The sequence below is a fragment of the Erpetoichthys calabaricus genome, chromosome 4 (genome assembly GCF_900747795.2).
Source record: "Erpetoichthys calabaricus chromosome 4, fErpCal1.3, whole genome shotgun sequence".
Classification (NCBI taxonomy): Eukaryota; Metazoa; Chordata; class Cladistia; order Polypteriformes; family Polypteridae; genus Erpetoichthys; species Erpetoichthys calabaricus.
The window spans coordinates 128,363,234-128,377,174 of record NC_041397.2 but is presented as its reverse complement, the minus strand read 5'-3'; the positions used below and the strand labels follow the sequence as shown (position 1 = coordinate 128,377,174).

Here is a 13,941-nt window from a genome sequence, read left to right as displayed (position 1 = left end):
ATTTGTGAGGTTTAACACATGCATGTTCCTTATTCCTCAGTGCTATATTTAATGCATTGTACTTTTGACTGAACACTCATGGATTCTCAACTCTCACACAAAGAGTCCAACCCTTCCAACAAAAAGAAAACTGACACCTGTTTGGTTTTATCCTAGCCAGTTGCAGTTGGTCGCAGGCATTGGGTATGTCACATTAGATGGCGGTGCAGTCCTTTGAAGTTACAGTCAACTGCCTCCATCTGGCTAAGATTATATAAATTGACGTTACAACATTCACATTGTGAAGTGCTTCAAAATATTTAAGAGTAGGGTGTGCATCACAATTCTGTAATATTAATGTGGCCAGTGTTTCATATTCAGCCCTGCTTCACACACATTCAGCACTCGGTATGGTTTCCATAGTGAAATGGCTTTATGCAATGAGACCCTTGCAGATTATCAGATATAACCATGGCCTACAAAGCTTTCCTTCTCTATACTGTACAAGCACCAAATAATACCATCAAAATGTAAGTGACTTAATCTTTTTCTTAACATTGCTTCTGCTGTGTTTTTATTTAGTTCTTTGTGCTGAACAACTTCATATCATACCTATCTTTGAAATCGCCGTAACAGAAATCCAAACTTAAACAAAAACAATATGCTGTATTTTATACCTCTGCAAACTGTGTGGTTTTATGGCTAAAAAAGGAAAGCAATGTTTACATTAATCAAAGCACTTTACAGAATAATTAATTAAATAAAGTTTACACACTGTATATGAAAACTCTTACAAAATACTTTAATGCTATCAATTGTTTTTCTCATCGTTCCTTATTTTCTGCTCCCAATAGAGGATGTACTATTGTCAATTTGAAGAAGAGGACTTTTTTGTAACTCACTTCAGAACTCGAATGGCATGGCTACAACTGTCTCCTTCAACTTGAACCCCTTGATGTGGGATTTCCATGTTTGAAAGCTGGATTAAACAAACAAAAAAAAAACACTGTAACAATATACAGAATATCTATGCCCATTGAATTTTGGTGAAAACCAGCTAACTTTTAGGGCCCTAGGCTATCACATAATCTCTTTGTTTAATTAAATCACTCAAACAATTCATTGTAAATCTTATGAGTGTTTGCTATACTATGTCCAGTTTTCAGGGCTTCAAGAAAATATTTGCAAACTCTTGAATTATTAAGTCACCTTGAATAAAGATGAATAGTAAATAAAGAATTATTAATAAAAATTAATACTCATATGTATTTAACAAATATTTTCACTAAACCAATATGAAAACATCCTGTAGTATATCATTCTAGCAATTAGGGCTGGGTGTTATATTTTGGTATACCCAATTTTTAAACCAGTACCGTATCAGTATTTTGGTAATTTCGGTACAAGAAGTAAACAGTAGTTCTGAAAGACCTTGTGCTCAGCTCTTCGGTCTTACACTTTCTGACACACTTTAGACTCCACAGGGGACAAACTTTCCCATGCTGCTTTCAACACAACAGAGAGCAGTGTTTCTTAAACTAGGGGTCTGGGTTGTGGATATGATTGTGATGGGTCACCACATGATTGTGTAATAAAATTACAAAAGTTCAGCTAAGTGTGAATTCTCTAAATAGTGACATACTTGCTATTTACCATACATTTAACTATGTAGAAGACCCAAGTGTGATCCTATAAAACATTTCTTAGATGTGAAGAAATTAACTGAAAAGCTGGATCATCTTTTTCAGGAAACAAAACATTAACTTTTTATTCTGTATGACATTTCTGTATGTAGATTTTCTGGGTTTCTTGAGGAAAGTGCATCTCAGAAATGAGTTTTCTTTTTTTCTTTCTCAAAAAAGTATAATCTAAACTATTAAAATTCACTTTAAATTAGCAAACCTAGTGTATTAGTCCATAAATAGTGGAAGCTGTTGAAAATGCTGTGGGCCTTTTTAAGGAGAAACACGTTATCAAACACTTTTGAACACCACTGGAACAATGTATTCAAATGTTACACATTTTAAGAAAGTAGAACTTCAGTCCAGAGTCTTACCTCACAACGCAGCCCTACAAATGGCATATTGCTGTCACACATTGCTACAAGATGAGCCAATACTTTGTTATAAGCACACATTTCACCAGCTCGTTTTGGTTTTTTGGGCTCCACAGCACCCTGGTCACCAGACAGCTGTAATTAAATTGAGAGTGAAAGCAAAGATAAAATTAAAATCATTTTAGTCTTTTTTTTTTTTACACTTAAGTTAAAAAAAAAATTATTATACAGAACAATGGCAAACACAATTAAATATAACAAAATCTTAACAGTAGGTTTGGATATACAACAAAGAAACAAATAAACCGTAAGATACATCATGACATGGCTTGGATCACTTCCAATGGCACTGCATGGAATGCATTGTTCAACTCCTTGTATACGAATAATAATCTTTAGTAAACCCAAGATACAGAACACAAAGTTCCAAACGTTGTGAAACATCAGGCATAACATGGTTTTGTTTTATTTTTTTCTGACGTTTATGCCATGTTTTTTCTCAACGTTCTGGATTTTGAACTACCCAGATTCTAACTGTGAAGTTATTTTTTGTGAGTAACAATGTCAAGTAGTTATTTCTGTGTCTCTGGTGCCATTTTGCTTTTTTGTTGGGAGGGGCACCTCCATTTTGGAGATTTGATGCCAAGATGCAGTGACCCTTTGCTATTTCTGATTAGCATTTCAAAGTACAAGAGCTTTAGCTTTATCTTTGAACTTTAAGTTAGGATTTTGTTTTGGCCTTGATGATACTGCATTTTGACTCTTTGCCTTTTGTATTCAATGTTTCATCTCGTGTTTTTCCCCAATTTAAAACCCTGCCATCTCCATCAATGGAAGTATAATACCAGTGTATGGGGGAGGCTTTAACCTTTTCAACCAGGATATTTCAGGACTTTGGCCTGAAAGACTTGTCAAGCTAAACAGGAGTGAAGTGTATTCTGGAAAAGCTGAAAGGCAAAGCAAGACCTTAGAATGTTCTGTATAGTCTGTGTTCACCTTATTACTTCCATGGCAAAATGACACTGACTTAGTGATAATGTCTTGGTAACATTCCTGTGGTTAAAGAATCTGTCTATCCCGTTAGTGCACAGTAAGCCAAAGTGATTAATTTGAGAGAGAGACCAGACTTTTTCCAAAAAAAAAAAAATCTTTCACTTCAGTTTGTGCTTGGTTGGAAAATTGAGTGTTTGGTTTAGTTGCTGTTTTTCTATCACTTTGAGAGGAGCCACTGCATTTTAAATAGACATTCCTATTTGCTTAGCAGCTGGACACTTGCAAAGAAAATTGGTCTCTCTCTCTTGTAGAAATCCTTCAATTTTTCACTTAAAAATATATAATCTGTAACTAAAGACAGTCTCAGTCAGCAAGCAGGGTGCTGCTAAAGGACCCTAGGGTTTAATATCTGGGGTACAATACGGACTGTGAAACAGGAAGAGGTTATGAGTAACATGTATATAGATAGTTTTTAACATTTCTTCTTATCCCTATTTAAAAAAGAATCTAATCGGTTAGTTAGCACCTTTCATATTAAGGTGCATGTCACAGGTGATCTGATACCATGATAAAACAACAAGCATCTGTGGTTAAATATACTTTTTACCAAAACACATTTCATACATTTCAGCAATTGATGGGATGGGAAAACGTAAACAGTTTATTAATGCATTAACCAAACTTTATCAGACTGCAACAAATTGCATTGAAAAGACATTTGTGGGAATTGTCAGTTCTTACATGACCTTTCTGATGGTTACATATGGATCTACAATATTATCCTCATACATACTGTATAAAAGCCAGTCTGATTAACAACAAAAGACATAAAAGAATAATGTAATCTGAAATAATATTAAGCATAATCAAAGAATATTTAAATATCAATGTGTATGTTAAAATTTAGCAGTCAGATCCTTAATGATTTTATGAAACATGGCCTTACTGGTACAAGCATGAGCCTTTAATATTTCACATATAGTACTAACTACTTAGATTCGAAATATTAAGATGTATACCTTCCTCTTCTCTCCTGCCTTGGCTCCAAGTCCTGTCTTATAGTTAAGAAGGAGGTCCATTGCTTTTGGCTTGAACTGCTGCAGTAAAAGTGCATTGGGTGGACCATCATCCCCATCAAGTTGACTCACTGAGAAGAAGTAATATTTGTACTCCAATTCAGTGGGACATCCAGGGACATCAAACATTTCCACCACCTTGGAGACAAAATATCAAAATGCTAAGACATTAGTATAAGAAATGAATAACACTGGTAGTTCTGGTTATTAAAAACCTTGCATTATCAATAGACATTTCGCTGTAGTACACTGAGTATTGAAAAGAATACTTCATAAGAAACAGATTATTAAAAGTACACTTGAAGAATTTTGATGATTCTCTTGCAATTCTTAAATTTCTACTTAAATTATCAGAACTGTATTATAGGGTGTGTCAAGTCTGAGGCTGTATTTCAGTTGTGAGTCAATAATACAAGAGTTAAAGAAGCTATTGCTAGTCTTCTTTATTATATCAGTTTAAAAGGACATTTTTGTAGCCCTGTGCATTATTCAGGTGAGACCCAGTCATCTAATGCTACAAGCCACTGTCTAAACCTATGTCTTCTTTAGCCACCCTCTTAACCTCATCCCCCCCCCTTCACCTCCATCAAAATGTACCACCTAAACTTTTGGTGCTTTTCACTTCACATAATCAAACCACCTCACTCTGTTACTCTTTAACAATACATCTATCACCTCTGCATTTAACTTCCTCTTACTCTGTGATAGTCCACACATCCAATTATTCCCATCTCCATTCTTTCCAACACTGCTTTATGATCTCCCTTGACTGAGCACATCTCACTTTCATACAGCACAAACTATTCCAATTAATGCCAGAGACACTGCTTTATAAGACACAAAAGTGGTAGCTTTTGAAATTTCTTTTATTCATCTCTCACCTTGGCTATTACTGCTGTGCTGAAACTCTGTCTGCAAGAAATACGTTAGGTAGTAGAACCTCCCTACTTTCTGCATTTCCGATATCTAATTTAACAATTACTGCATCAATATCCCATAAGACATTGCATAGTTTCTACAAAGGTTGCACTCACCACTTGCTGACTACATCTCTTATGCACCTACTTCAAACAACCCATGCATTGGACCATGTTTCTCTACCAAACACATCACACAACCATTTGCCCATCTTTTCCAGGTTTCCTATTCCTTTGCCTCTAACCATTACTTTGCTTTTTCCTGCAGTTAATTTAAGGCCTGCCACTTCTAAACTAGCTTTCTGTTTCAGTATCTTCTCCTTAAAATATTGTTCGATGTTCATTATCAATAAAGATCATACATGTACAAGAAACTGGACATTAGCCCTTCAAGCACTTCTCTAGTTACCATCTCCATCAGTGTCAATAAAGCAAACAGACCTCTGGTGAAACACCAATTTTATCTCAACTCTTTAACTATCCCCATCTGCTGTCCTTACCAAATTCACATCTCCTGATACATCAACATCACTGGATCAACACAGACAAACTGGAATGAACTAACTTTATTTCCAAAGTTCAATAATTCTGTCTTCACATAGGTCCGTCAGCTAGTCAGGCTCCAGAACGTTTTGCTGTCTACAATATTTACAAAGCCACTCTAGTTAACCACACACTAATTTCACAAAGCAAAGATCATAATTCAATTCACTGTTCTATTTCATTTATTCAACAAGTTCTCCATGTACTTTTCCAGGTACCTTTAATCCCATTACTATCAATTAGACATTGACTATTTTTCAAGCATTTGATATCTACTACATGCTATCCTTATTTTGCTATCTACATAGTGATAACAAGCATATTCTTCTTTCCTTCTCCATTAGAAAGCTCATACCTGCCTACCATAATTTTATGACGTCTTTCCAGCACTTCGTTTTGCTTCTTTATGGATCACCTTGGTACCTTGCATCTTTATTTTCTGTCATTGTTTATGGCATCTCCTCAGTTACCTTCTCTATATAAGGACTCCACTAACACAATCTTCTTATGTCTCGACATCCCCATTATCTAACCAAAGAATTCTACCTAGTCGTTTATTGGAATAAAAACTTGAAAAACACTTTGGCACAGAATGTTTTAACACCAATAAGGTCACATCACAGTTTTCCAAAACATAAGCAAGTAGTAATCTAGAATCAACTGTTATGGACAAACGATACAAATATAAACCTCTATAAAGTTGATGGCAAGGTGCAAACTTGCATTAAGGAACAGACTGCAATTGATTCAAAGCATACAACTTCACTCACAAAACATTTTAGTGGTATCATCTTGGCTTGGGTGGGCAAGGTCACAAAATACAACAAAGTACTTGAACAGCAGTTAAGACTTCAAAAGTTCCTACATATAAGAAAATGTCCAGAAACATATTTCAGAGACATTAAAGAAATATACCAAAATGAGAAGTAAAAGCTGGATAATGTCAACTTATGGCTTAATATAGCCTATGCACACAGATTATACAATATGTAATGAAATAGCAAGTATTATAGTTCTTTATTTGAGGTTTCTTTACACTTATACTTACGCTACCACAAAATGGAGGAATACACTGAAAAAATGTGAAAGAACATGCACAGAAATATCAAAATGTAACAATGACATTTTGTTCTTTTTCATCGTTTTAGTCTTTTCACCTCAAATCACAGTTTAGTGTATACATGGAAAAACAGTATGTAGCTTAATACTTAAAGTTGTATTATAAAGGCGTTTAAAGAATAGTTACAATGAAAACCACCAAGACTAAATATATCCTTTTAGGCATTTTTAACTATGCACAAGAGCGAAGCATGTAGTCCTTGACCTTGTCTTTCAAAATGAAATGAATTAGGCTCTTTTACAATTAAATCTAAAAATTATCTTTAATTCAGAATCACTTTCATTTCACCAGTATTTAATGTACAGGAATTTACTTGGTAGCAATCGAGCAGCTTATTACATAACACAACTTCACATACAAATAACATAAATTAAATAACATACACTATAAAAACTTGCACTACTATTACTGTTCAACTGAAAACACAAGATAGTTCTATAAACAAACTTTAAGGCTGCAAAGGAGTGACCATCAAGAATTTAAAACTTACAATATAATACTGAGGGAGACGAGTTAGTTTGATAAAGAGCTTCTGTTTACAAAGATTTCCCACTGGATGAGATGATGTGTTCGCAAGATACAAGAAGTTGCTACAAACTGTTGGAAGGTGTTTTACTGATTGCCTGCAACGTTGTTCACCAAGCCAAAACCTGAAAGCATTAGGAAGGTATGAATTCAGAGCATTCATTTTTGCAGTTAATGTTGCTACAATGACACTTATAACAGAAAGTAGGTTGATAAGGAGCAACTACAGTGGGGCAAAAAAGTATTTAGTCAGCCACCAATTGTGCAAGTTCTTCCACTTAAAAAGATGAGAGAGGCCTGTAATTTTCATCATAGGTATACCTCAACTATGAGAGACAAAATGAGAAAAAAAAAATCCAGAAAATCACATTGTCTGATTTTTAAAGAATTTATTTGCAAATTATGGTGGAAAAATATGTATTTTATAGTAAGTATAAGTATGGCCTTGTGGATTGTGAATTGATATACAGTGATCCTTCGCTATATCGCGCTTCGCCTTTCGCGGCTTCACTCCATCGCGGATTTTATATGTAAGCATATTTAAATATATATCGCAGATTTTTTGCTGGTTCGCGGATTTCTGCGGACAATGGGTCTTTTAATTTCTGGTACATGCTTCCTCAGTTGGTTTGCCCGGTTGATTTCATACAAGGGACGCTATTGGCAGATGGCTGAGAAGCTAGATTGCTTACTTTTCTCTCTGTCTTGCGCTGACTTTCTCTGATCCTGATGTAGGGGGATTGAGTAGGGGGGCTGTTCGCACACCTAGACAATATGGACGCTCGTCTAAAAATGCTGAAAGATTATCTTCACGTTGCTATCTTTTGTGCAGCTGCTTCCTGAAACGACATGCTGCACGGTGCTTCGCATACTTAAAAGCTCGAAGGGCACGTATTGATTTTTGACTGAAAAACAAACTCTGTCTCTCTCTCTCTCTCTCTCTCTCTCTGCTCCTGACGGAGGGGGTGTGAGCTGCCGCCTTCAACAGCTTTGTGCCGCGGTGCTTCGCATACTTAAAAGCCAAACAGCCCTATTGATTTGTTTGCTAGAGATTGTTTTCTCTATCTATGTGGCATTCTGTGCTCCTGACACGCACTCCTTTGAAGAGGAAGATATGTTTGCATTCTTTTAATTGTGAGACAGAACTGTCATCTCTGTCTTGTCATGGAGCACAGTTTATACTTTTGAAAAAGAGACAAATGTTTGTTTGCAGTGTTTGAATAACGTTCCTGTCTCTCTACAACCTCTTGTGTTTCTGCGCAAATCTGTGACCCAAGCATGACAATATAAAAATAACCATATAAACATATGGTTTCTACTTCGCGGATTTTCTTATTTCGCGGGTGGCTCTGGAACGAAACCCCCGCGATGGAGGAGGGATTACTGTATATATAAAAAAATACATTTAATGTCTTGAGAATGCTACTAGAAGTATTTGATTCAGAACAGACTCTTGTAGGACAAAATAAAGGTGAACATATACATGAGTTATTTCATGAAATATTACAAAGTATGTGAGCAGCAAAGCAGTGATTCTTATTTTTATCAATATGCAACGCAGTACTTGTATCTGAAATGCAAATTAATAGACTCACTTGAGTTGCTGGAGCCAGGAAATTATTCTTTTCATATCATCATTGATGGCCTTTTCAATATCATCTAAGGTGGACTGTTCTGGAAGAATGCAAGGTAGATAAAGAATGTTTACATCAGAAAACATCAGACAACACTAAACTACTCTGACATATTGGATTTTTGGGGTAATAGAGAAAGAATATTGTTAGTTGACTGGAAAATAAACTGCACTATATTTCGTAATTCAGCAAAGAAAATGTATAGCAGTACTTACCAATGCCATAAAACATTGGCTGGAACATTCCACAATGAAGATCAACAAATATGTGAAGGCACTCTGAACGCCCACAGGGCTCAAGAACAGGAACAACCAGTGTAGGAAGAGCAGTTTCAATAAAAGCTGTAATGCAAGTATTGAAATTACAGAAGGAATTAAAATGGTTTTGTTTGTGTAAAAAAAATTCAGAAAAATAAAATAAACCAATGACATAACACAGAGTATTTAAAAACAATATTCAAATAAATGAAGATAAACTAACTTACAGTTATCATTAGGATTATGGTTTTTGAGAATGGCTTTCAGTTCCTGCAGTTTTTGATGAGAACGAGCATGCACACTGTCGATAAGCAACTTTTCTACAGATAAATGGTCAATCTGAAACATAAGAATATCTGACTTGAATAAACATGAAATTTTTAAACAAACAAAATTTTAGTGACTCACTTACACAACTACATTTTTTTTATATATTATTACCATTTAGAGATGCTATAATCATGCTAAACTCAAGGTCCAAAAGGGAGAAAAGAGGAATGAGTATGAAGAATCAGATAAAAATTAAAAAATTAAAGAATCAAGAATAGCAAGACTATTTTTTAAATATACATGATAATTCACTCATATGTAGCTATGTAATAATGACTTTCAGAAACTGAAATCAATTTGTGTTAATATATTGTTATCACTCTAATGAGGGGCATCATGAGGATACTTACAACAGCAAAAGTTTTTTCCAAATCTACTCAAACTTTGACTTGTATGATCCCCTTGCATTCAAAATCAGCAGATGTCATGCTGTTTTTCCTTTTTTTTATACACTTGACAGTGTTAAAGGGTGTGAAGAAAGCCCTTTTAGTGATTTTACATTGCCTTTTCAAGTTATTTTGTTAGTCTTTACAGTTTGTTAAATAAGATATTAGATATTCAACAAAATAAATGACAGGAAAACATACATAGGATTGAAATGTGATGTCAGGTGTATATTTTTGCTTTTTTTGTTACCAAATTTTTTATTTGTTTTCCATCAACAAAAATAAACAGTCAAAAGTTTCAAATAACAAATGTGATAGCAATGTCGTACAAAAGAAAAAAAACACCCCAACCAAAATGTCCCATTTCACCTTCATGGCACGCTCCATTAGCCTGAAGTCAGAAGAGGGCAGTGGAGGTTCATGGGAAACCTGCAAGGGCTTGGAGGCATCACTCTCATCAATCTTGATATTGACTTTGTGGACAGAGGCAATCCCAGTTCTTCTCCCTAGAACTTGCTGGCTAAAATTAACAAAAGGAAAAATGGAGCTCAGTTTTGTCTTGCTTCAAAATTAATTAGGAATAGATTTTCAAATCAGATGTAAAATTACAATTGTGTAAAGGTTACTAGTTTAAGTTGGCTGACATATTTTCAAGTTCATTAAAACATGGAATACTGACTTTCATGCATATAGGTAATTTAGGGTATTTATAATTATATATAGCACTAACAACAAATGAAATAAAGTAAAATTAATATTAATCAGTGTCAATTAATTGTTATTTAGCAGGTCTACAGATTCACCAGACTTTCCTTTACAAACAATATAAATAAATATTCATATTTCAAACAGAACCTGTTAGGAATAACTTCATCTGAAACAATTAAGTCTGCATAACACCACAATTGTTTTACAGATGTATGTACCTTGATCATTTTAGCAAATGTTGCTCAAGGAACTTATTCAGGATGAGAAAATAAGTCACTGGTAAGATTTAACCTAACAGCTTCCAGTCAAATTCCTAGAAATCCTTAATCTATATGAGAAATGACCCAATTTAACAAGGATTGATTTGTTTATGAGGAATCAATGAGTACTCACTGTCAATGTCTAATATTTGTCTTTAATTACTTTTAATGATGGCTTACAGTTTATTAGATAGATAGATATTATATACATACATACATACATACATACATACATACATACATACATACATATATATACAGTAATCCCTCGCTATATCGCGCTTCGCCTTTCGAAGCTTCACTCCATCGCGGACTTTATATGTAAGCATATTTAAATATATATCGCAGATTTTTTGCTGGTTCGCGGATTTCTGCGGACAATAGGTCTTTTAATTTCTGGTACATGCTTCCTCAGTTGGTTTGCCCAGTTGATTTCATACAAGGGACGCTATTGGCAGATGGCTGAGAAGCTACCCAACTTACTTTTCTCTGTCTCTCTTGCGCTGACTTTCTCTGATCCTGACGTAGGGGGATTGAGCAGGGGGGCTGTTCGCACACCTAGACGATACGGACGCTCGTCTAAAAATGCTGAAAGATTATCTTCACGTTGCTATCTTTTGTGCAGCTGCTTCCTGAAACGACATGCTGGACGGTGCTTCGCATACTTAAAAGCTCGAAGGGCACGTATTGATTTTTGCTTGAAAAACAAACTCTGTCTGTCTGTCTGTCTCTGTCTCTGTCTCTCTCTCTGTCTCTCTCTTTCTTTGTCTGCTCCTGACGGAGGGGGTGTGAGCTGCCGCCTTCAACAGCTTTGTGCCGCGGTGCTTCGCCCTATTGATTTGTTTGCTTTTCTCTATCTCTGTGACTTTATATGCTCCTGACGGGCACTCCTTTGAAGAGGAAGATATGTTTGCATTCTTTTAATTGTGAGACGGAACTGTCATCTCTGTCTTGTCATGGAGCACAGTTTAAACTTTTGAAAAAGAGACAAATGTTTGTTTGCAGTGTTTGAATAACGTACCTGTCTCTCTACAACCTCCTGTGTTTCTGCGCAAATCTGTGACCCAAGCATGACAATATAAAAATAACCATATAAACATATGGTTTCTACTTCGCGGATGGCTCTGGAACGCAACCCCCGTGATGGAGGAGGGATTACTGTACATACATATCTATACATACATATACATACATACATATATATTCATACATACATACATACATACATATATATTCATACATACATACATATATATTCATACATACATATATATATACATACATACATAAATATACATGTACATACATACATATACATATTATATAAACACACACACACACTCACACATATATATATATATATATATATATATAAACACCTCTCATATACAAATCATTATCATTAACAACATAAGGTAAAATTGCAGTGGCTCAGAATGATTATGATTTAGCTGCATTTTTCATTCTGTAAAAAAAAAAGAAAAAAGAAAGAATAGTTTTATGGCTGATAAAATTATCGATTTGAATTCAATATCCACTTCTGACTTTTTTCCACATTGAAAATGTGTGCTATTTTAATTTGTAGTTTTGAGTAATACTGTCCATCTCTCAATCACTTCGGTCGCAATGACTGATGAGAACTACAAAGCAGGTAACAAAACTAAATCGATGCTTTACCATCAATCATAAACTTACTTCCAAACTGAGAGGGTGAGGCACTTTCCAGGTATATACCGCTCAACCTGAACCAGGTCTCCCCATCGCTCACGAATTAGCATTTGAGTTTGAGAGTGTAGCACTTCCAACTGAAGGGACATACAAAAGGAATCTGGTGGCACTTTAGTTAAGAAGTCATGTCACAAGCAAATATGGCATGAAGCAAAAGAAACATTTAAAATAGTATGAAACCAATGAAATAACAGACCAAATTTTACCCACAAAAACACTCCTTAATCTATATGCAGATGGGTGCATGAAAATCAGTTAATGTATATTATAAAACAGTTGGTTATATAATATGGGAAATATCACGAAATAAAAACAGTTTTCCCATTATTAAAAAAACACTTTACAATGGTAGTTTTCTTTTTAACTACTGTATATTCTAAAATCTGTCATATGTTCTTTTAAACAATTAAGTCATTATGCTGCTGCCATTTTAATACAATATCTGAAAGACAGTTAATACTTTTACAAACAGTACATGCATGACAAGGAACAGCTCTTTGTACACATGTATACAGTTAGGTCCATAAATATTTGGACAGAGACAACTTTTTTCTCTTTCTGGTTCTGTAAATTACCACAATGAATTCTAAATGAAACAACTCAGATGCGGTTGAAGTGCAGACTTTCAGCTTTAATTCAGTGGGGTGAACAAAACGATTGCATAAAAATGTGAGGCAACTAAAGCATTTTTTTAACACAATCCCTTCATTTCAGGGGCTCAAAAGTAATTGGACAATTGACTCAAAGGCTATTTTATGGGCAAGTCTGTCGTTATGTCATTATCAATTAAGCAGATAAAAGGCCTGGAGTTGATCTGAGGTGTGGTGCTTGCATGTGGAAGATTTTGCTGTGAACAGACAACATGTGGTCAAAGTAGCTCTCCATGCAGGTGAAAGAAGCCATCCTTAAGCTGCGAAAACAGAAAAAACTCATCTGAGAAATTGCTACATTATTACGAGTGGCAAAATCTACAGTTTGGTACATCCTGAGAAAGAAAGCAAGCACTGGTGAACTAAGCAACGCAAAAACCTGGACATCCACGGAAGACAACAGTGGTGGATGATCGCAGAATCATTTCCATTGTGAAGAGAAACCCCTTCACAACAGCCAACCAAGTGAACAACACTCTCCAGGGGTTAGGTGTATCGATATCAATGTCTACCATAAAGAGAAGACTGCATGAAAGTAAATACAGAGGGTGCACTGCAAGGTGCAAGCCACTCATAAGCCTCAAGAATAGAAAGGCTAGATTGGACTTTGCTAAAGAACATCTAAAAAGCCAGCACAGTTCTGGAAAAACATTATTTGGACAGATGAAACCAAGATCAACTTCTACCAGAATGATGGCAAAAAAAGTATGGAGAAGGCATAGAACAGCTCATTATCCAAAGAAAACCACATCATCTATAAAAAACGGTGGAGGCAGTGT

At 35.2% G+C, this 13,941-nt stretch overlaps 1 protein-coding gene across 1 annotated transcript in view; it reads right to left on the bottom strand.

The window, feature by feature from the left end:
- Positions 1-13,941, bottom strand: part of med14 (mediator complex subunit 14) — a 110,562-nt gene that overhangs the window by 51,279 nt on the left and 45,342 nt on the right. The window contains exons 8-16 of the mRNA XM_028799779.2: positions 12,480-12,612; positions 10,186-10,336; positions 9,328-9,439; positions 9,059-9,184; positions 8,805-8,883; positions 7,175-7,334; positions 4,048-4,242; positions 2,036-2,170; positions 882-958 (exon numbers count right to left, since the gene is read on the bottom strand). Coding sequence (XP_028655612.1) covers positions 882-958; positions 2,036-2,170; positions 4,048-4,242; positions 7,175-7,334; positions 8,805-8,883; positions 9,059-9,184; positions 9,328-9,439; positions 10,186-10,336; positions 12,480-12,612 — 1,168 coding nt within the window. The remainder of the gene's footprint in view (positions 1-881; positions 959-2,035; positions 2,171-4,047; positions 4,243-7,174; positions 7,335-8,804; positions 8,884-9,058; positions 9,185-9,327; positions 9,440-10,185; positions 10,337-12,479; positions 12,613-13,941) is intronic.